At 39.3% G+C, this 25233-nt stretch overlaps 1 protein-coding gene across 2 annotated transcripts in view; it reads left to right on the forward strand.

Annotated features, from left to right (window-relative positions):
- The window catches only part of ANK2 (ankyrin 2), a gene marked incomplete at both ends in the record, with an annotated part of 208602 nt that overhangs the window by 68432 nt on the left and 114937 nt on the right, over positions 1-25233 (forward strand). Inside the window, 6 exons of one of the 2 annotated variants that reach the window (XM_084252160.1) lie at positions 9600-9698; positions 12518-12703; positions 13132-13155; positions 16141-16239; positions 17405-17503; positions 24514-24612. In XM_084252160.1, the coding sequence (XP_084108286.1) occupies positions 9600-9698; positions 12518-12703; positions 13132-13155; positions 16141-16239; positions 17405-17503; positions 24514-24612 (606 nt within the window). The remainder of the gene's footprint in view (positions 1-9599; positions 9699-12517; positions 12704-13131; positions 13156-16140; positions 16240-17404; positions 17504-24513; positions 24613-25233) is intronic. The other variant, XM_084252161.1, reaches the window with a different exon arrangement.

Here is a 25233-nt window from a genome sequence, read left to right on the forward strand (position 1 = left end):
TGCGGGCAATTATTTTAAGAAACACAAATGGACAAACCCCAGAAAGAAGTCTGAGCAGGGAGTAGAACCATATCTGGGGTCACTTAGGAAAGGGTTCTGGGTGGCTGCATGGCTCCTCAGGGAGCAGAGGAACGGCAGGATGCGGGGTTGGGGGGAGCCTGTCCTCTGAAGCCCTGAGCCCCCTGCCATGCTCGGCTAGAGGAGAACACTCTGAACTTCAACACTCAGGGCAGGCACCTGAGGATGGTGCTAGTCCCTTTTCTCTTGCTCTGTGTATAAGATCTGTCAGAGGAAAACATGTTAGCACATAGTTTTACTCTGTTACAAGTTCTTGTTCTCTCTCTTTCTCTTTTTTTTTTTTTTGGCCTTTTCTTGTCATGAAGGAGCCCATTCCACACCCACTCTTGTTTTTAACCATCCTCACTGGCTTTCCCTTCCCCTGAAGCTCTAATTCCATCCTTCCTCCACCTCTTCAGTGTGCTTAAAATACACAAGATTTCACCTGTTTGCTGTGTTTTAAGGAAGATGCTACCCAGCTAGCAAGTTATTCCCAAGTCCTATAAAAATTGCAAAATCATTCCTCTTGTAATTCTTTTTAGTTTTAAATTTTCTCCCACCATTTGAAGCCTCCAGATTTTCTTTTATCGTCAAATTTTAAATTACTTTTCTTGTTCTACTCAGACATTCTATATTCTATTTTGCTGGATCTTGGCCATTAGGAAGAATATTTCCACACTTATACAACATATACAGAATTTTCCCAAAAGCTGTTTTCATTTCCTTTAAAATTTTTGAAAATCCCCAAAGTTTCATCTTTGTTTTCACGTCTTCTCATTAATGCATGGATTTTTTTTTAAGGGAGTCAAATATGTGTAGGACTCTAATGTGGTTTTGAGAGAATTAATTGGGTTTTGAGAGTTTCTGAATTATTTTACAGAATTTTCTCTTTAAGAAAATTATTGGGGGCCTCCCCAGTGGTACAGGCGGTTGAGCGCAGTGCTGTGATGTCCACAGCCTCTGCAGCTCAGGTTCGATTCTCAGCCAGTCAGGGAGATGCACACATGGCACGGCAGACCCCTCCTGTCTTACCCGCTGCTCCCCTCAGCAGTGTATTTCAGTCAGTCTGCCTGTTCTGTTCCCCACTCTGTCTCTGGTGAGTCCTCTCACCTTCCTACATATCTGGCCTGTACCCCGGTTCTTGTATAAATAAAAATAAATCTTTAAAAAAAAGAATAGAAAATTATTGGATGATTTCACTTATAGGAGGAATATAGGTAAAGTGAACAAAGGGTGCAAGAAAAAAAAAAGACAAGACTAGCAGGCAAATTATAGATCTGAGGCATACAGCAGGGAGGGGGATAGAGGGATTAATACAGCGCAGGAGACTATGGTGATGGTCACGGATGCTGTGGTGGTGGGAGATTTAGGGGGACCTCAGCTGAGGGGAGAAATCAAGTATTGTAGAAAAATGAACAATGATGTAAGAAAATAAAAATAATTAAAAAGGGATACATAAAAAAGTAAATTTTAAGGAATGTTATGAGCCAATTAAGAAAAATCATTCAACATTAAATTATGTAAACTTATAATTAAGTAAATTAAGTAAAAACAAAGGAAAAGTTTTTCTTTTTAAAAATATTTTGAGAGTTATTCCTTAATGAGTCATTATATATTACAAAAGACCTAATGAGAGGAAAATTTGCCAATTTAAACTTAGTTTTAGACTTGTTATAGAATCAGTGATTTTTTTTTTCACTGGCTCCATGATGATATTATATTACAGTAATATATGTTTTTTTTTTTTTTTTTTTATAAATTTTATTGTTATATTCCCCATACAATTGCAGCTCCCCATTCTGACCCCAATCCCTCCCCTCCCGCCCCCGCCCCCCTACAAGTGTCTCTGGTTCATAGTTTTTTGTTGATTTTGATTTTCACTTTCTTATAGTTATTCATTTTCCTGGTCCCTTATTTAAGTTTTCTAGATTCCTGCTATGAGTGAGACCATCCGGTATTTTTCTTTTTCTTTTTGGCTTATTTCGCTGAGCATGATCCCTTCCAGTGCCATCCATGTTGCAGCAAATTGCATGTGTTTATCTTTTTTGAATGCTGAGTAATATTCCATGGTATATATGTACCACATCTTCTTGATCCAGTCATCTATTTTTGGGCATTTGGGTTGTTTCCAAAGCTTAGCTATTGTAAACAGTGCTGCTATAAACATAGGGGTGCAGGTGTTCTTTGGAATTGATGTTTCTGTGTCCTTTGGGTAAATACCTAGGAGTGGAATTGCTGGGTCATATGGAAGCTCTATGTTTAGTAGGTCCAGAAATCTCCACACAGCTTTCCACAGTGGTTGGACCAGTTTGCACTCCCACCAACAGTGCAGAAGAGTTCCTTTTTCTCCACACCCTCGCCAACATTTGTTGTTGCTAGTTTTTTTAATATGTGCCATTCTCACTGGTGTAAGATGGTATCTCATGGTAGTTTTGATTTGCATTTCTCTGATGACAAGTGATGTTGAACATTTTTTCATATGCCTGTTGGCCATTCGCATTTCCTCTTCAGAGAAGTTTCTTTTAAGCTCTTCTGCCCATTTTTTGACTGGATTATTTTCTTTGTTGTTGTTGAGTCTCATCAGCTCTTTGCAGATTTTTGTGATCAGTCCTTTATCATTAGTGTTGGGTGCAAAAATGTTCTCCCAGTTGGTGGGGTTTCTCTTTGTTTTTGTTATTGTCTCTTTTGCTGTGCAAAAGCTCTTTAATTTGATATAGTCCCAGCTGTTTATCTTTGCCTTCACTATCACTGCTTTGGGTGATGTGTCTGTAAAGATGTCTTTGATGTGCAAATCACGTAGTGTTTCGCCTATATTTCCTTCTATATATTTTATGGTTTCAGGTCTTATGTCTAGTTCTTTAATCCATTTTGAGTTGATTTTTGTGTATGGTGTGAGGTGGTGGTCAAGCTTCATTCTTTTGCATGTAGCGACCCAGTTTTCCCAGCACCATTTATTGAACAAACTTTCTTTGCTCCAATGCATAGTCTTTGCTCCTTTGTCAAAGATTAGTTGACCATAAATCTGTGGGTTTATTTCTGGATTTTCTATTCGATTCCATTGGTCTGTATGTCTGTTCTTGTTCCAATACCATGCAGTTTTGATGATTATGGCTTTGTAGTATAGTTTGAAGTCTGGGAGTCTGATGCCTCCATTCCCTTCTTTTTTTTTCAGGAGAGCTTTGGCTATTCGGGGTTTTTTGTGATTCCATATGAATTTCATCAATAATTGTTCTATTTCTTTGAAGAATGCCATTGAAATTTTGATTGGAATAGCATTGAATCTGTATATTGCTTTTGGAAGGATGGCCATTTTAATAATGTTTATTCTTCCAATCCATGAGCAGGGGATGTCTCTCCATTTCTTTGTGTCTTCTTCTATTTCTTTTAACAGTGTTTTATAGTTTTCTTTGTATAGGTCCTTTACCTCTTTTGTTAGATTTATTCCCAAATATTTGATTTTTTTTGTTTCAATAACAAAAGGGATGGTCTTTTTGATTTCTTCTTCTTCAGATTTATTGTTTGTGTATAGGAAGGCTACTGACTTTTGCGTGTTGATTTTGTATCCTGCCACTTTACTGAACTGATTGATGAGTTGAATTAGCTTTTCTGTGGAGTTTTTGGGGTTCTCTATGTATAATATCATATCGTCTGCAAATAGTGATAGTTTGACTTCTTCTTTTCCGATTTGGATTCCTTGGATGTCTTTCTCTTGTCTTATTGCCCTGGCTAGGACTTCCAGTATTATATTGAAAAGCAATGGTGAGAGTGGACATCCTTGTCTTGTTCCAGATCTTAATGGAATTGCTTTCAGCTTTTCACCATTGAGAATGATACTGGCTGTTGGCTTGTCATAGATGGCCTTTATGATGTTGAGGTATGTTCCTTGTATCCCAAGAATTTCAAGGGCTTTTATCATGAATGGGTGTTGCACTTTGTCGAAAGCTTTCTCAGCATCTATTGATATTATCATATGGTTTTTATATTTCTTTTTGTTGATGTGTTGGATAACGTTGATTGATTTTCGGATGTTAAACCATCCTTGTGCCCCTGGAATGAATCCAACTTGGTCGTGGTGAATTATCTTATGGATACATTGTTGGATTCTGATGGCTAAAATTTTATTGAGGATTTTTGCATCAGTGTTCATTAGGGAGATTGGCCTGTAGTTTTCCTTTTTTGTGTTGTCCTTGTTCGGTTTTGGTATTAGTGTAATGTTGGCTTCATAGAACGTGTTTGGTATTGTCCCTTCCTTCTCAATTTTTTGGAAGAGTTTGTGAAGGATAGGCACTAATTCGTCTCTGAATGTTTGGTAGAATTCATTTGTAAATCCATCAGGTCCTGGGCTTTTGTTTTTGGGGAGGTTTTTGATTACCATTTCAATTTCGCTAATTGTAATTGGTCTGTTTAGGTGTTCTATTTCTTCTTTATCTAGCTTTGGGTGATTGTAGAGTTGTAGGAATTTGTCCATCTCCTCTAGATTGTTGAACTTGTTTCCATATAACTGTTCATAGTAGTTACTGATTATTCTTTTGATTTCTGCTGTGTCCGTTGTGATTTCTCCTCTTTCATTGATGATCCTGTTTATTTGTGCTTTCTCCCTTTTTTCCTTTGTGAGCCTGGCTAGGGGTTTGTCTATTTTATTGATTTTTTCAAAGAACCAGCTCTTGGTTTCATTGATCTTTTGGATTGTTTTTTTAGTTTCAATTTCATTTATTTCTGCTTTGGTTTTTATTATTTCTTTTCTTCTACTGGTTTTGGGGTTTTTTTGTTGTTCTTTTTCTAGATCTTTGAGCTTCGAGATTAGGTTGTTTCTTTGTGTTCTTTCTTGTTTCTTGATGTGAGCTTCTATTGCTATATATTTTCCTCTTATTACTGCTTTTGCTGCATCCCATACATTTAGGATATTGGTGTCCTCCTTGTCGTTCAATTCAAAAAATTTTTTAATTTCTTCTTTGATCTCCTCATTAGTCCAATGGTCTTCCAGTAGTGTGGTTTTTAATCTCCATGAGGTAGGAAAGTTCCTTGCCTTCTTTTTATGGTTTATTTCTAGTTTGATGCCTTCATGGTCAGAAAAGATGGTTGATATGATTTCAGTCTTGGTGTATCTGTTGATGTTTGTCTTGTGCCCCAGTATGTGATCGATCCTGGAGAATGATCCGTGTGCGCTTGAGAAAAATGTGTACTCCGTTTTTTTGGGGTTTAGTGTTCTATAGATGTCTGTTAAGCCCAATTGCTCTAGGTCTTTATTTAGAGCTTTGGTTTCTTTACTTATTTTTTGTCTTGTTGATCTATCCATTGTTGATAGTGGTGTGTTGAAGTCTCCCACTACGTATGTGTTTTCTCTGATGTCTGTTTTCAGAGAGGACAACAGTTGTCTGATATATTTTGGTGCTCCTTCGTTTGGTGAGTATATGTTAATGAGTGTTATTTCTTCTTGAAGTATTGTCCCCTTGATCATAATGTAGTGACCATTGGGGTCTCTTTTTATCTTTTTGAGTTTGAAATCTGTTTTATCTGATATAAGTATAGCTGTTCCTGCTTTCTTTTTTGGTCCATTTGCTTGTAGGATTGTTTTCCATCCTTTAACTTTGAGCCTATTTTTATCTTTTGTAGCTAAATGTGTTTCCTGGAGACAGCAAAAGGTTGGGTTTTGTTTCTTAATCCAGGCTGCAACTCTGTGTCTTTTTATTGAAGAGTTTAGTCCATTTACATTTAGAGTTAATATTGATATGTTAACATCTGTATTTGCCATTGTGTTTGTCTTTCCTTTGATTTTATTTATTTATTCTTTTAATAACTTTTTTTTTTTTGGCCTTCTTTCATTGTTATTCGTCGCTCTGAGGTTCTGGCTTTAGGACTCCTTGTAGTATTTTTTGGAGTGGGGGTTTAGTTGCAATGAAATTCCGGAGTTTCTGTTTGTCTGGGAAGGTCCATATTCTTTCTTCAAAGAGGAAGGAGAGCTTTGCGGGATAGAGTATTCTTGGTTGGCATCTGTTTTCTTGGAGTCTGTTGACTATGTCCCTCCACTCTCTCCTTGCCCGAAGTGTTTCTTCGGAGAAGTCTGATGTCAGCCTGATTGGTTTTCCTTTGAATGTTATCTGTTTCTTCCCTCTTGCCAGCTTCATTATTTTTTCCTTGTCCTGGATTCTTGGGAGCTTTACTATTATGTGTCTTGCTGTATTTTTCCTTTCGTCGTGGAAGTTTGGTGTTCTTCTTGCTTCTTGTATATCAATTTTCAGCTCCTTCTTCACATTTGGGAAGTTCTCTTCAATTATCTCTTTGAATATTTTCTCTGTTCCTACATCTCTCTCCTCTCCTTCTGGTATTCCTATAACTCTTATATTTCCTTTCCTCATGGAGTCAGATAGTTCCCGAAGTCTTTCTTCGTTCTTTTTCCTTCGTACTTCTCTTTCCTTTTCTGTTTTGGTTCTTTTTATTTCTGTGTCTTCAAGATTACTTATTCGTTCTTCCATTTCATCTATTCTGCTTTCATTGCTTTTCCCAGAATTCTTTAGTTCTTCCATTAATTCTTTGATCTCCTGCATTTCTTTTACTTCCCTCTTTAGGGACTCAATTTCTTTCTTCTGACCATTGTTTTCCCTCTCTAGGGACTCAATTGCATTCTTCTGATCGTTGATTATTTTTCCCTTATCATTGTTTTCCTTTATGACTTCTGTCAGTTTTTTAATCACGGCAATTTTAAATTCTCTTTCTGGAAGGCTCAGAAATTCTTCCAAGTTATTGTCGTTGCAATCTGGGGGCTGGCTTTCTTTTTGTGGTGTGCTTTTTCTCTGGAGAGTTGCTAGGTTGCGTGTGGTTCTTCTCCTCCCTACTGTCTGTTTTCTAATTTGCCGTATGCGTTGGGACACTGTGTTGTTGGGACTGGCCGGCATCTTGGGTGGGCTTCTCTGTTCCCCTCTGGTTCTTCCAGGAGTCATCTGTCAGTTTCAAGCAGCCTTTACTGGAGAAAGGTCCCTGTTCTAAAATGCCGATGTGGGGACACACTCCCCTGTGCGCCTGGTCTGCCCCGGCGGTGGGTTCCTGCTCCCCTCTGGGCTTGGACTGCAGGCCAGAGGGGGTCTGGCGTGGGCGAACTTCCCCCGCTCACCTCTGGCTCCTGAGGAAGCCTTCTGCAGGTAGTCTTTACTGAAGAAATGTCCCTGTTCTAAAATGGTGATGTGGGACACACTCCCTGCGCTTCTGGTCTCAGGCACACTATTCTGCGCGCCTGGTCTGCCCCGGCTGTGGGTGCTCGCTCTCCCTGTGGGCTCAGACTACTTGTTCAGAAGGGGCCCGGTGTGGGCTAACTCCCCAGCTGGCCACTAGCTCCTTCAGTAGCCTGTGCTGGGGTCAAGTCGCTAGGTGGCACCAGAGATCTCTCCTAGAGCCCTTGGGGAGCTGATTTTCCACCCCGTGGGACAGGGAGCAGAGCGGGGATGGTAGGGTACACCTCAACGGCTTTGGGGTGCTGTGTCTGCCTTGTGCCCCACCGTCGTGGGGAACCCACGCCCCTAATTTCGTGCCCCGGGTCTCAGTTCCAAAGCCCTCAGTTCCAGGACGTGGGCTGTAGCCCAGATCAGTGGCGCGGGAATGGCGCCTTTTGAATCCAGCTCCCCTGCCTGGGCGCCTTGTTCCTGCTCACTCAGGGAGGGCCTCCGCCCCGGTCTCAGTTCCAAAGCCCTCAGTTCCAGGACGTGGGCTGTAGCCCAGATCAGTGGCGCGGGAATGGCGCCTTTTGAATCCCGCTCCCCTGCCTGGGCGCCTTGTTCCTGCTCACTCAGGGAGGGCCTCCGCCCGGGTCTCAGTTCCAAAGCCCTCAGTTCCAGGACGCGGTCTGTAGCCCAAATCAGTGGCGCGGGAATGGCGCCTTTTGAATCCCGCTCCCCTGCCTGGGCACCTTGTTCCTGCTCACTCAGGGAGGGCCTCCGCCGTCTCCCTGCAAGCCTAGGTCGCAGGCGCAGGGCCCTGGGCAGCTGCAATCCGAGCGCCGCTTTCGCGCAAGCTTACCGGGCGGCCGGGGCTGTGTGCTGGTGCTGGTCTCCTCCTGGGGGGCGGGGCTCTCTTTAATGGCGCGTGGAGCTCACCTCCGCGGCGGATCCTGCAGGGTTCGCCTCAGCTCCCGTTCACGGGGTGTGGTGGCTGAAATAGTTCCTTTCCACTCACAGTCCCGCCTGCTGCATCCGTTTTTCTTGTTGGGCGTTTTGGTTTGTTGTTTCCCTCGTCTCTGCCGGTCGGAGAGTGCCGCCTCTGTGGGCGGGGGAGGGGAGCAGGGTTCTGCGCTTCCCTCCCTTCTCGTCCTCTTTTATGGCAACTTTCTTCTTCGGGCAGTTTGCTGGAGTCGTCCGTTTATCTTCCGTGTCCCAGTTCTCACTGGGACCTGCCGCTTTTCCTCCCTATTAACTTTTTTTAATGGGAGATCTTACTCGCAGCGTCTCCTCGCCGCCATGTTGCTCCGCCCCCCCAGTAATATATGTTTTTGAGCCCAGATGTTTGTCTTGTTTATAACTGTGTCCTTGTGATGGCCCAGCTCCAGCGGTTGCATTTTAGTAAATAATTGAATACATGAATGTGGTAATGAATGTATGATAGAATTTCGGAATGTATTTTAATAATAATATAAAGGTGTTCAATATAAACCATGGTACCTCAGCCAGAAAGTTGAAATACTAATCTTTGAGAAATAACATAGATACAGAAATTTTTCATGTTTTACCTCTGTATAGTTCTTTTTAGAGTTCTTAATGAACTAAGATACTGATAAGTATAAGTAATTTTTAGTAGTTCATCTGTAATAGCCACTCCCTGATTTGTCACACCAATTAAGTAAAATAAAGAAATGGAAATTTTTAAAAATTTTAACAAGATTTGCAATCTGAGCAGTAATTTACAGAGTTAAGGGTGTTAACTAAAACTGTGTGCATTCAAGATAATGCTGGCTGTTGAAGTTGTTTATGAATTGAGAAGTTTGAATATATTATGTAAACATTACATGGGCTTTTATATTGTCGAATAACATAGCTATTAAGGTACTAAATATCTTTAGTTTTAACGTAGTGTTAAGTGATGAGAAATGTGAATCTCTGGTCCTGAAATAAAGACAGGAAATGAAGGAAACATTTTTCTTCATATCTTTTTTTATTCTTTTAGGAATTGTGTGTGGGAATTGGTTCCTTTGATTTTTTTTTAAATAATAAATTTTATTTTTATATTCCCCATACAATTGCAGACCCCCCATTCTGACCCCAATCCCTCCCCTCCCGCCCCCGCCCCCCTAAAAGTGTCTCTGGTTCATAGTTTTTTGTTGATTTTGATTTTCACTTTCTTATAGTTATTCATTACTCGTAGCAGGAATCTAGAAAACTTAAATAAGGGTCCTTTGATTTTTTTTTAGTGCTATAGTAATTAATTTGTATATGTGAAGGTCTATGTTTCTGCATTTCAAAGATTTTACTTCATTGGTATTTGCTCTTTTCCTGACTTGTATTTTCCCTGGTTTAATCTTCACACTGATGGAGGATAACTTTTTCATTGTTTGCCCTCAGAATGGCTTCACTCCCTTATACATGGCTGCCCAAGAGAACCACATCGATGTTGTGAAATATTTGTTGGAAAATGGAGCTAACCAGAGCACCGCCACTGAGGTAAGACTATCAATCCCAAATGCTCAAAATCTTTAATTGTAATGACCATCTTCTTTAAGCCAGCTGCAAAGGATCTCAGGTACCTCCTATCAAATACGCTGGAAACAATCATGTTGCTACTGAACTCTGCAATCTCAGCCATGAACCCAGTGCTAACAGCTCAATGAGTTGCCTTGATTTGGTACTAATACCAATTTATTCGCACATGCAATTGTGCTTCTGTCATTTTGCCATGTTCTGACTATGGGAGTTTTATATTATTCTGAAATTAGATTAGAGTAAATTCTACCTGTCTCTTTTTAACACTATTTGATCTTTATTAGGATCTATATCAGTCCCTTAAAGGAATCATTTCTGATCACCAGAAATTATCAGAGGTGTCTGTATTTACACACTTTCATGAGGAATGGGTCACTGAAAAGCTGCTCTGTTTGCTAGGCACATAGAATGACATATAGTTGTATGCTCACAGCTGCTAGAACGATGTGGCCACAGCTGCTAGAACCTTCAATCTATGTCGTTTTACTGGCAACTTCTTTCCTCCCCCAAAGTTAGGATTACCAAAGACTAAATGCAAACACTCCCACACACTAAGAGGGGGACCTGGATATGCTGGCCTAGTGCCGGTGTCTTGTTCAGCTCTAATGTCTTTACAATGAACCTGAAGACCAAAATTATTGCCCAGTTGTGAAGACCCAGAGCTGTTCATACAGGGAACATTACTGGCTTTCTGGTTTGGTTTCTCTCTCCTATTTATTTCCGTGCATATCCTGCCCCCAATAAGTGCCCTGGATAAGTAGCCTTTCCCCTGAGTTTTCTCTTTGGACGAGACCTCTTGGACCCAAAGGAAGGATTTAGAGGAAGGTATAGGTCTCCCATTATGTCACCAGCATTGCATTGCTCATTGAGGATAATCATAAAACACCTTTGGGCCCTGTGGAAAGAAGATGCATTTACAGACCTCAATTTATCTCGGTAACACAAAGAGGCTGAATTAGATTTGGTGGTTCTACAACTAAGCATCATACGAAGTAGCTAATTTAAAAAGTAAAATTCTAGAGAGATGAATACATTTTAGTGTAACAGTATGAAAACTTAAATGACTTCAGATTCCACATTATAATTACCCTTTAAGAAACTGTTAAGTTGTCCAGTTTTTGGTGAAAAAAAAAAATTCACAGTTAAAAAAACAACAACAAAGAAGAAATAAAAGTAATCCAACCTGAAAGCATTTGGGTCATCTAGACAGAAGAAGAGGCTGGAATGGACAACTTAGAACACGGCTTTCTCTTTCCTCTGAGTGTTCTCCAGTGAACCGACTTGTTTTCAATTTTCTTCTCATTTTTGCTTAGGCAGCTTGGAGAAGAAGTTCAGCGGTTGTGTAGAACAGTGATTTTTAAGTGATTCTCCAGAAACCCTTGAGCTTGGAGAGAAGGCCTCAGCAGCCATGGAAAGCTTGGGTGTGGGAAACTTTGGGGGGAGAGGAAGGAGGCTCCCCTCAGCTTTTTTTACCCACAGTATGCAGCTTTGTCGTCCCCTGCTTCCCGTTCTGCAGTCCCTCTGATAAATGTGTAAAAATCCTGGCCTCCAGTGAAAGATGGCAGAGAGGTTTGTCCTCCAGAAACTAGCTTGATAACTTTTAATATCTATTTGACTTCCTTTCTTGACAACTAAGTCTTTAGGTGAAATAAATACAAACTCCTTCTACTGTACATTTGGAGGAGAGGTCATAATAATGTTGTAAATGCATTTACACTCCCTTTGGGAGTAAACTGTTTGTGTTTTGTTTTGTTTTGTTTTTTGAGAAAATCTTCTATGGAGCCAGTAACATTCTGATAGTTTATTCTCATTAGTTAACAGAAATAACTACTAATGGGACTACATTTCCTGCTTGTCACTGGAAAATGCATCTGCCAAGGATGAAATGGTTTCAAGTTCTTTATTCTGCGTGCGCTGATTTTTTTTCTCCTACCCCCTGAGATCAGTGTGATTTGTATAACATGGGCCATTTTTTTCTGGACTAATTCTGTCAAAGAGTAGTGTGGATGTCTTTAGGCAAAGCTTGGATAACAATATGAGACTAAATCTCTGCTTCAGCCCTTCTGAGAAATGTGCCAATATAAGAAGGCTGCATTTATTTCATTTTATTTCCTTGAAAGCAGTGTCATGTATTTGATATTATTGTTTTCAACTATCATTTATTTAAAGAATCCTTTGTACTAGAGAGTGATTCTACTCACACAGTAGACTTAACATTTCTAGTGTGTGGTTTGGGAAACTCAGCTCACTGGCATTCCCAGCTGTCTCAAAGCGCCTTCAGTCTGTACCTCTGTAACATTTCATTCTGGATCCCAAAATATACCTTCATGTACACAGAAAATTTAATTCCTCTCTGTTTTCCATACTGAAATGTGACTCTTGCAAGTAAATCAGATGAGGTTTTGAATCCTAATTTAGATAAGTATATATCTGTTATTGGTCCTTTTCCAAAAACATGTTATTTACATGTTTTTAGATGTTATTTACTTGTTTTTAGAAAAGTACATGTTATTTACATATTTTTAGAAAAGTAATATAAGAAAATAATGAAAGAAAAAATGAAAATAAAATATTTTTAGAAAAGAACATGCTATTTACATGGTTTTAGAAAAGTAATAAAAATAATAAAAGAAAAAATAAAATGAAATAATAAAGTAAAATAAATAAAAACATGTAGATAACTAAATAATCAGTTTTTCCTGGTTGAATATTATAAACTCAAGTGGCTAAACCTCCATCTCTGGACCAAATGGAAGCTTCTCCCTTCATCTGTTTTGCAGGATGGTTTTACGCCCCTGGCTGTGGCTCTCCAGCAAGGACACAACCAGGCGGTAGCCATCCTGTTGGAAAATGACACCAAAGGGAAGGTGAGGCTGCCAGCCCTGCACATCGCAGCCAGGAAGGATGACACCAAGTCAGCTGCCCTCCTGCTTCAGAACGACCACAATGCGGATGTGCAGTCCAAGGTAAAAGCTGAGCCTGCGTGCAGGAAGGCGCTGCAGCCCAGCTTCCTCCTGGGGGGGCCACACAGACTTCGTAGGCCCTGGTGATCACGCCAATCACCGCTGGCCACCAGCAGAGATAAATGACCCAAGTGGGTATTTCAGGAAGAAGGGGACGAACTATGGAGCACAGGAACCAAAAAAGTTAAAGATCATTTTCTTTAAACGCTAAGGGCCTGCTTTGTAGAAATCTGCTCTTTTATCTATAGCCAAAAATAATAGAAACGAAGTTGGAGGCTAGTATTTTGTGGCCTGGTTTCAGGCTGGCTTTTCAGTAGGAGGCACTTGGGCAGGTGGGAGCAGTGTATTCGGTTGCATGGAGCAGACGGACTGTTTCCTTGACTTTCACTGTGTAATATTTTCCCTCTTCTTCCCACACCACACTGCTTCAGATGATGGTGAATAGGACAACCGAGGTACGGTATTGTTATACCAAAATATACCTTGTTTTTTTTTAACTTTTTTTTTTTTGCCCATATAGCATAAATACTCACTAATTCATACTAATGATTGGGACTTCCATTATTAGGACATTAATTTGGAAAGTTTTCCCATAAGTAAGACAAATGGATAATGCAAAGTTATTTAACGTAACATGTATATGAAGCATTATTTAATCAGTTAAACTGTTTGCATAGCTATTAGAATATAGCATGAAACGACTTTTTCATATATATTTCACTCACTGAGATTTGCTGTTAATTTTTGCCTGCAGGAGATAGATACCATCTCCATTAAATGACAATTCTCAGATCAGAGTTTTATAAAGCAAAAAGTGAGTGTGGTTTCTTGGACAGCCTTCTGTCCTTTTATTTAGTCATAGTGGTTCTTTATATTTTCTGTATTTTTCTTACCGCATTATATGTAATCAATAATGATATCAGACAGGCTGTAAATAAAGCAGGTGCTTTTGTCTGATTGTTTTATAGTTTTATATTAATTATCATGAAATCTATTTTTCAAACACCAAAGTTAGTGATATCAGTCAACAAAAACGTTCAATTCAGAAGGCTGTCAGTATGGGCTGTGTGGGGTGTATGTGGTGTGTGAGAGCGTGTGAATGTGTAGGGTGTGTGTGGTATGACTGCTGTGTGAGTGTGTGTAGTAAGTAGTCTCTCCTTGGCTGTTGTTGCAGAGAGACTGTCATTAACTCACATATTGTTGAAAGTGTATTATAAAAATTAACCTATATTCAAAAGCAAATAACTATTGATGGAGGGCCATTTTAGCTTTGCTTTTGTGATGACTGGGCTGTGAACCTGTGGATTTCTGGAGCATTCACATTTAGTATTTACTGACAGTAGTACATTTTAAAAATAAATCTCTTGTTTATTAACAAATTGACACCTTGAGAAGTGAACAGATTTGAATTATTTATATCTTTTCTTTGTTACTTATCTCTGCATGGAACCGATTTAGTCAGAAACTAAATTAAATTTTTTTTTAAAGGCCCAGCTGCTTGGCACATTATTCAAGACTGGATCATACAAATTGATATCTTCATGACTGATTTATTTTCTTTGATATTTTAGTGCTTTTTAGTGACTGCTTAAGATACATTTTTGATAGCAATATTGGCTCCAAACATTGCATTGAAAACAGCACTTTTGCAGCTATAGAATTGCAGATTCATGTAAGGTGGAAATATTTCTTGGGGGACACAAACAAGGGAATGTCCTCCATTGTAATCCTGGACAGTGATTAATTAATGTCCTCCATTGTAATCCCGGACAGTCCCCCCATGCTAACCAGGGGGACTTCTGCTGAGGGCTTTGTTTCTCGTCCCTCTGGTTGATCCAATAGCCACAGCCTGAGGCATCTCCATGGATGGCTGTGAGGCTGTGGCAGACAGTGAATTAGTTTATTTTTGCAAATGAGAAAGATAATAATATTACACATGAATAATTGGAAAATGATTCACCAGCAGTCACCCTGCCTTTTTGAAATTAAATTGTAACTTGAATAATAGATGCACACTCAGGATATGTCTCAGTGACAGGAAATACCAAGATAAAAATGAAAAAACATTCAGTCAATTATTTCCCAAAATATAAAAAATTGACATTTTATTAAATCACAGCCGCGTTGTAGATTGATGTTCCCCTCCATTTGACTTGAATATTTGGAAGCACGTAGGCACCAAACAAAAATATTTTCACCACATTTGGGTTTGGAAGGATAGTTACTATTCTGATTTTGTGTCTCACTCTCCACAGTCATAAATTATTTTCAGCTAGTTGTGCTGATAGCACAGAGGAGTTTTTGTTTCCTAAGGCACCTGAATGCTTATTTAGGGCACTTTTAAAAGAAAGTTAACAAAACACATACCAAATGAATTTAAAAAATCGTGGTTGTGATCTAGATACTATTTCTTGAAAACAAAGGTGTGTTTTTTTTTCCCAAATGCAAGAGACCAATGCAAAATAATTTCAAAATTGAAAGATATGGTGGTCACTGAAGAGCCTTTATTGGTTCTATTATCTGATAAATTTTTAAAATTGTGGAAAGCAAAGATAGTACATCTTTGCATATGCTAATAAGAAAAGAGTGGATGATGCTTCTGTTGCGAAAACAACCAAAATTTCTAAATTTTTACCTAAAAGAAAATGAAATATACTTTTCTTTCAATTAAAATTGTTGGAATTCTTAAGCTAAACAAGTTTTGCTGCCCGTATGGTTAACTGCTTGTTTTAATCACATTCTGTTCTATCTATAAAATTATGTTTAGTTAGCATTTAAAATTAGGGGCAGCTGACTTTTTTCCTTTATGTTCACAGTGATGCCAAGTATGTTACTTCATTTTAATTTTTTTTTCATTGTAGTGACAAAGTCTGACGGAATGCACAGAGGATGGAAATATCCTGATTGTATAAACTATGTAAAATAAACTGTACAGCCTGTGCACGAGTCTCTCACAATATTTTCATAGTTCCAAAGACAAAATGCCAGCCAAGTGCTGTTTTACATTAAAAGAAAAAAAAAAAAAAAACAGTGGTTTTGAATCAATCTACAGAGAAAACACTTTTTTTTTCTAATGCTATTAATCCTATGGGTGAAACCTTGTGTTGTTAAATACTATTTCCTTTTTCTCTAAAACTTAACCATTTCTAGAAACATAGTATTGTATAAACAACGGGTCCCCTGAATAGATAAATTGTTGATGACATTAGAAATAATATTACCAAGAAGTATAGGCTATTTAGTTACCTCTTTATATATGTATTTACTACCTTATTGCCATATGATAGATATATAAGGAGTCTTATTTGCAGCATTTATCATCTGAATGGCATTGCTTGTACATTAGCTTGACAATCACCATGTGATTTCTTCACTCATCTAGTGACTGTGGCATGGAGGGAAGGTAATTTACTGACTCCCCTTTTCTTTGCTTCCCATAGAGTGGTTTCACCCCTTTGCACATAGCAGCCCACTATGGAAATGTCAATGTGGCGACGCTTCTTCTAAACCGAGGAGCTGCTGTGGACTTCACAGCCAGGGTATGGATTAAAATTGCTTCTCATTTTAGATGGCAGTACGTGGGCAATTTACTAAAGAACAAGTAAGCTCCAGTAAAGGTTTCCCTTTTTTGCTTACCTAGATCTGTGCTGAAGATAGAGGATTTTCCATTTTTTTTAAAAACGCAGGAAATCATCACTACCCAAGAGAAAATTCAGAATGTTGTAAATTCACACACATAGGAATCATTTACAGTAGTTAAGGAGGCTATTCATTCTGACATAACTATGAGCTGTTATGTGTAATCATGCCATGAATCATGAATGAGCAGCTACAAATCAATAAATAATTAAACTGTTCAAATGTTAAGTATAAAATGTACAAGCACATTTATACAATGTCTCAACAGTGATTATAAGGCATACAATTTGACAGGGAATTTTCTTTTAATGAATTGGGAATTAGTTGGTGAAAAGAAGTCTTGCCAAAATACCTAAAGAAAACATTGAGTTAGATGTTTAATAGTTTGATTTTATTGGAAGAATTCACTTACATGATAATTATAAAACTCAGTATACTTAAAAAGAATCAGTTAATGCAATGCTTGAGTATTTCCAAGATGATGACATTCAAAAAATCACGGACATAGCCTTGCCCTACTGATGATGGCTAATAAAATAAATTGAATCCACATATTTTGATTTTTTTTCTCTGAAGTCTTCTAAACTGCAGCTATGTTATTTCTGTACAGCACTATTCTGAAGACAGTTTCTTTAAGATCATTTTTCCATTTTCCAATGGAAAATGTTTTGTATATATGTATTCTGTTTTTAAGCTTCAGAATGCATGGTGTTGTAGAAAGAAGTAAGAATTTGAACTACAGCCCTAGCTTAGGTAGCATCCGAAGTTCCCTTTCTATGACCCCAAAGTGCTCCCTCTGTCTGTGGACGTACTGTGTACATCACTACCTGTGTTGTAGCTTTGGACTAACTTAGTTATGCAGTTTCATTCCGTTTTCCATTCTCTAACTCTAGTGCTTTGTGGTTCGTGTGCTGTTTTGTTCCTTAAAATTCAAAGGCACTGAAACCATAGAAACCCTGGATGAGGGGACCACATAGGTCTCCACCTCCTTTGTGCCCCTCTGAGCCATCACTGCCATGCCCTGTCATACCCAACTTGCTCTTGTTTGGTCTTTCCATGGTGTAGAATGGAATCACTCCTCTGCATGTGGCTTCCAAAAGGGGAAACACAAACATGGTGAAGCTCTTACTGGATCGTGGTGGTCAGATCGATGCCAAAACTAGGGTGAGTGTCTCTGTTCTTTCAATTTCCTACCATTATTGTTTTTTGTCTTCTTTTAGAAAGCACCTGTTTTAGCAGTCCTTCAACACAGGCCATGCATTTTCAAGGAAATTATTTTCTTGGGTTGGATGTAAACCTCATGCAATATTTAAAGGCTCCATATCATATAGTAGAGATAATATTTGCTCATAAATGCCCAGAGAAACAGAATGGTGGCCCCTCTGTGGCAGGTTTGCAAGTTACCACTGATTGTTTTTCTGGGAGCAAAGATCAAAGACTGGATTTATGCATCTCTGATTTGATTAGTTGTAATTATCAAGAACCCAAACTCAGTAGGATATAGAAAACTATGAAATGGTAACAGAAAATACTTTAATCCATTTGAAAATCTTTTGCTCCTAACTTCTATATTCCTAAACCATCTTCTTAATCGGCTGTGCTGTGCTACATAGCAGGAGAATTGCTGTTGTCTTTTTGAAGAAAAGGACAGTTGTTATGTTGCACTTTTACTCCTGTCATCTTGGGAAGAAGTGGTGCCTTTCATTCATTTCAAACTTGTTGAGCGGAATAGCATACTGAATTTCTATATACTCTAATTTCTGTAATTAGACAGTAAGATGGGCAGAGAGTACAACAGACTCTGAAGGCCCACCGATTTCAAATCCTGCTTCTTCTACTTGCCAGTTAGCTGTATGATATGGGCAGTGTGCTTCTCTGTCTGAACTTACATTAATAATCATACCTATGTCCAGAATTAATTCCTGGGTGTCATTATTTATCCACTTTTAAGTGGGGAAAATTGCTTAGTTACGCTTAACTTTTGATAATTTTACTGAAATAACATATGGTTACTTGGTTAAACATTAAGCTAGTACTTCAATATTGCCATTCTCTGGGTTGATTTGGATGATCATAGATTTCAGCACAACATTAAACATTTCCGTAATATAAAATTTGTTGTATAAGAAGTCCGTGGATGGTAGACAACGTCCTTTGGGGGTATTTTATCTTCTCTCTGTTTAATTCTGGGGTTTTATATTTTTATAGTACAGGAATAAAGATCAAATCTAGTTCCCTTGCAACTCTTGAGGTCAGCAAATGATTTTTCATAAGCTTTATCATCTTTGAGCTTCGAGAAACTATAGCAGTCCCAGACTACACGTTCTGGGTTTTGATGGCCTTAGGAATCCTTGCTTTCTTAATCTTGGTTCTCCAAGATGTTTGGCCTGAGTGCCGTGTCGTTGGGCATGTGGGAGTTCTGGGGTGGCATGCTTTGTCTGTGAGGTCCTTGCTGTGGTGTCTTGCGTCTTTGCATCTGAGTTTCTGTGGGTCCTGACCTCTGCTTTGCAGCATGCCTCTCCCCTCACTGTCCTGTAGGTGTGCATTGTTTGGAACAACTATGTGTGGTACTGCATTCTTTATTTCCATACTTCCTTCTCTAAGTACCTAACTAAAAAAAGTCTCCCTTTACCATAACTGTTTCTGTTGAAACTCTCTAATAATTGAGAGTGCCAGTGGAGAGACGGCACTTTGTAAATGCAAGATGATTTTATCTTGGTCAGTCTCCTAAGGATTCGCATTCGTCTTCTTAATTCTTTGCTGGAGTATTCACTGATCATCAAGGCAATTTATTTTTGTCTTATTGATCATTACAATATCTGCTTCATCATCTAAAGGTGCTCTAATTTGCATGGCCTCTGTACATTTGCACATACAGTATGACGGTCTAACTCCAACTAGGCAGTGCATTTTCATAAAAAGTTCTAAGAAATGAATTCTTCTTGTCCTCCAGCAAGTTAATGAGTGTACCCTACCTTGGTTTCTTCCTCTGTAAAAGAACTATTTGTATTGTATTTCATCCAGGGTAGCCCTTAGAGACAGCAAAAAATGAATTTTTGAATTTCATTTTAGAATTTGGTGAATCCTCTCACCCCCTGCACCTCTGGCCTATATACCCCGGTTCTTGTATGCATAAATAAATAAAAATAAATCTTAAAAAAAAAGCTAGTGCCATGGGCTCCCCCACGAGATAAATGGTCTTTCTGTAATGTTCTTCGAACTTCCCTTATAAGAATTTTATTATAGCTTTTCATTGCATACATTGCAAGGATGTTCTGTTCATAACTTAAACAAAAAGGCTTTGAGTTCCTAGTTGGTATATTGTTCTGTAGAGATAACAATAGTTAAGGAACAGACCAGGTCCCTGCACTGACAGAGAAGTCAGTCTACAGAACCCAAGGATTTAAGTTGTTAGGGTGCTGGCAATAGTTCAGCAATTAGCTCTCAAAAACAAACAAACAGGAAAACTCATTTGTAGTCTTTTCTTTTCCTGGTCTTCAGATGTAAATATCTCCATGCTCCCATCATGTTGAATTTGAGCTATCCGCCTGCTGCTCTCTCTGGACACAGATTTTGGGAGAGATATGCAGAAAATCACCACTCACCAGTTTGTGCATGCTGGCTCCAGCACACCCAGGATTGGGTCCGACATTGAATGGTTTTCCCATAAGTTGAAATACTTCCAGGTTTCTAAAGAGTTGGGCTTTCAAAGCAATTCGTGTCTTTCAATTATGGCTATAACTAAAAGACTATATTCTTCTCACTCAACACAAAATCAAGTGGAAAGCAAATACTGAAATCAAGGACTCTAGTCTGGGAGGCCAATTCTGGAACTATTATTTTTGGTTACTAAACCAAAGGAAAATGGTTTGTTTTTTCTTTTGTCCTTTGAAGATATTTTAAAAGAAAATTTTTTTTAACTTTTTTGAAAGCTAAAATGATAGCGCTTCTATCCATGGCATTTTTAAAAATATAAATATTATTCATTTACTTTTTATCATAGAGATCTCCGTTTCCACTAGCAATTAAATTAGCCCTAAACATTACTAATGTGTATATTTTGTCAAGAAACTTCTCTTGATCTTTTATTACTTTTCTCATCAATGTGGTTTTCATTATCTGAAGAAAAGCAAGATGTATATAGAGGCTTTCGGATAGTTAAAAAAAAATCCTACCCACAGCTTCTCCCCAACTTTCCCCAGCTCTCAGTCAATCCCTGAGGTTGTTCGCACCTCGTGGATATTCTCATTAATTAGGCATTTTATCAACGTTCTGGGTTTTTTTTTTTTTTTTTGGTATCTGAAAGCCTCATTTTAATGTTACAACAGGAACTTTAGAGCTAGTTAAAGTGATATTTATTCAGACTTTATTAAGGACATTATTCTTTCTTATTTTAAAACCTATTTATTTTTTAAATATGGTGAAACTATGTAGGGATTATGGTTAAAATACTGAAATACATACTTCAGTGCAAACATTAAAAGTGCACAAAGGATGATGAAAACAAAACAATATATGAGAAAAAGGGATCACCTCTGCTTGCTCCTTGTTATTAAACATAATAATTAGAGTAATAACAGTAGTGGGTCCCCAATGCCATAGGCAGCAGATGCTCTAGGCACCCTGCTAAGTATTCTAGAAATATCATCCCATTTCATCTTCCTAACTACTTATTAAGTATTATTTTCTTGTGGAGAAAATACGGAGTTGTTTGTTTGAGAAATGAAACAACCAAAGGAAAAGGGAGTTTCAGAGCAGATCTGGCATACACGGGACACACAGGTCAGTAAGGAGACACTGTAGGAATGCAGACTGCAGGGTGCACGGCTGGGAGAAGCCTCAAGCAGAGAGGAGAGGAAAAGCTAAGGAAAGAAATGGTTGTAAAATCTAGTGCTGTGGGGCCTTCCTGGTGGCTCAGGGGTTAAAGTCTTAGTACTATCAAGCTATTGACAGCCAAATGGTATGAGGTATGAGTTCCATCCTGGGCCAGGGAGCAATCCACATGGCACAGCAGACCTCTCCTGGCTTGCGCGCTGCTCCCCTTAGCAGTGTATTTTGGTCAGTCTGCCTGTTCTGCTTCCCACTCTGTCTCTGGTGAATCCTCTCACCCCCTGCACCTCTGGCCTATATGCCCCAGTTCTTGTATGCACAAATAAATAAAAATAAATCTTAAAAAAAAAAGCTAGTGCTATGGGCTCCCCCACGACATAAATGGTCTTTCTATAATGTTCTTTGAACTTCCCTTATAAGAATTTTTCACCCAAGACAAATACCAGATGATTGTACTCATATGTGGAATATAGAGAAAAGAAGGAACAGAGAAAACTCAAACAAAACAAACACTAGAAATATGAATTCTCAAAGTGGGTTGGGGAGGAGGGGGCCCGATGGCCTAGGGTGAAGGACTATGGGTGCTGGTGGTGGGTGTGGTGGGTAACATCCACTGGAGGAGGTGTGAACCTGTTCCCCTAAATCTTTTGCAGTGTTGTAAAGCAAGCCCAGATAAAATAAATAAATACGCATATAGACGTATGTGTACATATATTTAAAAAGACATAAAGAGAACACGGGGAAAGGAACTCTTGAGGTAAAAAAAGTCTTTCAGCTTCAAATGCAGTCTTAAGAATATAAGTAAATTGTCCTGCCCCTCCTGGGTTGGGGGGTTGGGCAATAAAGAGATGCTGGACTCTGTAGGAAGTGTCCAAAGCTTTATTGAGATTGACCATGTCGGGCGATTGAATTTGAGGTGATTCACATTCCTCTAGGCAGTTAGATAAATTGCATCAGTAAATGTAAGATTTAGAGCCGATTTAATTCTTATTGTTCCTTGATATTCTTGTGGGTTTACTGAGTATTCGCCATCATTTTCCTTTTGTGATTCTGAGAGTGTTTTTGGAGGCCTTAACCTGATCACAGAATTTTTATCCCCTCATTGTTCAGTCAGGCTGCAAGTTAGATAAGATGAGAAAAGTCATCCCCACCTGCTGGACGATGGCGTGTGGTGCCTTCACTTGCTCTGTGGATTTCTCAAACTCTAGATGTCAGCAAAACCCCCACCAAGAGGATGTTTGAGAAACCAGCTGTCTCGGATTCTTTTATAACTTATGCGGCAGCTCATGCCCTGTGTTCGCTGCAGGTGCTGTTACCAAGGTGTGCAGAAGCCTAATTCTTTCTGTGGCTTTGCCCGCCCAGTTTCTTTTGAGGCTCCTCTTTGGCAGACTTGAAAATAACCTGGCATCCTACTACATTTTTTTTCTTCTGGAAAAACAACCTTTTAATGCTAATTTCCAGAAACCCATTGCTGTGAGATCTGTTTTGGTTATTTGCCTGTCTGAATGCTGGCTACATAGAGTCACCAAAAAAACTATCATTTGCAGTCAAGGTCCTAGCTCAAAATAGAAGCATACTCCAATTTGATAGATATATATTTTTAAAGATTTATTTATTTATTTATACAAGCACTGGGTATAGTCAGAAGCGTGGGAGGGTGAGAGGATTCACCAAAGCAGGGAACAGAACAGGCAGACTGATGAAATACACTGCTGAGGGGAGCAGCGGGTGAGACAGGAGAGGTCTGCTGAGCCATGTGGGACCCTCGCTGGTGGCCTGGGATTGAACCAGTGCTGCAGAGGCTGCAGGCAGCTTCGCAGCCTAGCGCTCAACCGCTGCGCCACCAGGGGAGGCCCCATACTCCAATTTGATCATTTGAGTAGAGATTGTTAAAGCACCTGTTTATAACAGTGTGGATGGACTGTAGGGAAGACACAGGGGGTGCCAGAGTACCCCTGGGGATAGAAACAGTAGGTAGAGATACTTACCATCCCTGCCCCAGAACGGTGAGAAGTAGAGGAGGTCTCCAGAACTTCAAATGAGAGAATTGTGTGAGAAAGCTGTTTTGGCAGGAGAGATACAACCATACTTAGGACCTTCAGGCAGTTGTCTTCCACATTTTGATGCATTTCTCATTGACTGAGGCCAGCCAGAAGCCAGTGGGCAAGTGAGCCCACTGATACAATCTGGAGAGCTCATCGCACATGGACAGGGAAGGGAAGAGCTTGCAACTGGAAGGCTAAATGGAAAATGTCTAGCATAGAGATTCCAGAATGCTGGATCAGCAGAGTGTTATAAATAGATGAATTACACTTTGAGGAGGAAAGTGTACCCTGGAGATATGGCCCTGGAGGCAGAGACACAGAAGATAGACCATTGGCCTTCTAGATAAGTCAGATGCTCTGGAGTTCTCTTTATCACTCTCTCAACCTCACTTTCTTAACTGCTACCTACCTTCCCAACCTCTTTCTGTGTGACAGTCTTCATTTCCACCCCCCCTTAATCTTGAGACCACCAGTTAATTTATGTAATCAGGACTTCATTTTCTCTCACTTAGTCTTGTTCTTACATTTTGCCTCCTATTTCCCACTCACTGTGTTTCTTGGCCATGTCACCCTCAAGAGAAACAAAACCTAAAAGCCAAAAGGTATTTGTGGATGGGGTGGGGGTCACTCTAGAATCAGAAACTGCCAGAGAACTATCAAGTTTAGAAGGTTCTATAAATAACACAATATCTAGTTGTGCTATAAATTTATTGGATGCTCTTTATTTGTAATAAACTTGGCCTTTGAAAACATAATTATGTAGTTTTAAAATGCTGAAAAATATGCGTGGAAATTATTAGACGAATCTGGAAATGGCCCTTATACAGGGGCCTCAGGGAGCTTTTTAGGAGAAAGTATGAAGTGACAATTCTAGACAGAACATGAATGGACAAATCAGTAAGATGAAAACAGTCTAGCAATATCCTCCCAGGTGTGGTACTGTAAGTGGGTTCTCAAGGTCAGTAAATGGGACATAGTCTGCGTTCCTGTTATCTTGAGTCTACCAACAGCACCAAGTTTCATTACATTGAACCTCCACTTGCAGGATCTCTTGCGTGCTCCCTTTCTCGGTTTTGTCTCAGTCTTTCTCATGCTCTCCATCAAGATTTCTCTGTGTTATTTTCTCTCTTACTCTTCTTCTTCTCTATCAGTTAACTAGTAGCAATTCTGGTTCTGCTCTATAGAGTGGCTAAGGCTGAGTTCAGGAAACCCTCCCTTCCCGGAGGCATTAGATGCAATCTTGGTTTGGGTTTTTTTGTGTGCGTGAAATCAAGCCTAATTTTTGAATTCTCTTGTCAGGATGGGCTGACCCCACTCCACTGCGCTGCACGAAGTGGGCATGACCAAGTGGTAGAGCTTCTGCTGGAGCGGGGTGCCCCCTTGCTGGCAAGGACCAAGGTGAGTTGTGGTGAGCAACACGGGATCCCCAGAACTCTCTTGTCCCCTTCGGTGCTATTCTCTGTTCTTGAATTGAAGCATCAGCCAAGCTAGTTTTTCTAGTTCCTCAGTATTTATGTGCTAGGAATGAGCTATGCATATCAAACTTTCCAAACTCTTTAAAATTAACAAATACATGTGTTAGGATGAATATGTGCCTTGGAGTTCTTTCTACTTTTTTTATCTGTTATTCTTACGGCTGAAGGAATCTTGAATGTGACTCTATTATATATCAACAAGACTATTATATATACATATAAGTGACAATATCACTTACATTCTATGAGTCTACATTTTCATGATTCCACAGGGCTGTGTAAATACCTATAAAATTATCTTTTAAGGCAGCACAATTAGTAATGCAAGATGAATCCTTAAGGTCCCCCATCTTTACTTCTTAGGTAATACTAGTAAAAAAGAATCACTCACCAGTAGCTGGTTGGTTATCATTGGAATTAGCAGGGTTATGTGGGAGGCACTACTTAGGACAAGCCAGCCACGGGCCACCATTTTGCAAGCATATTGTCCAGCAGTGCATTTGGTATTTTCTGTCTCATTTCATCAATATGCTCAACCATGAGC

The sequence above is a fragment of the Talpa europaea genome (assembly GCF_964194135.1).
Source record: "Talpa europaea genome assembly, chromosome: 13".
Classification (NCBI taxonomy): domain Eukaryota; kingdom Metazoa; phylum Chordata; class Mammalia; order Eulipotyphla; family Talpidae; genus Talpa; species Talpa europaea.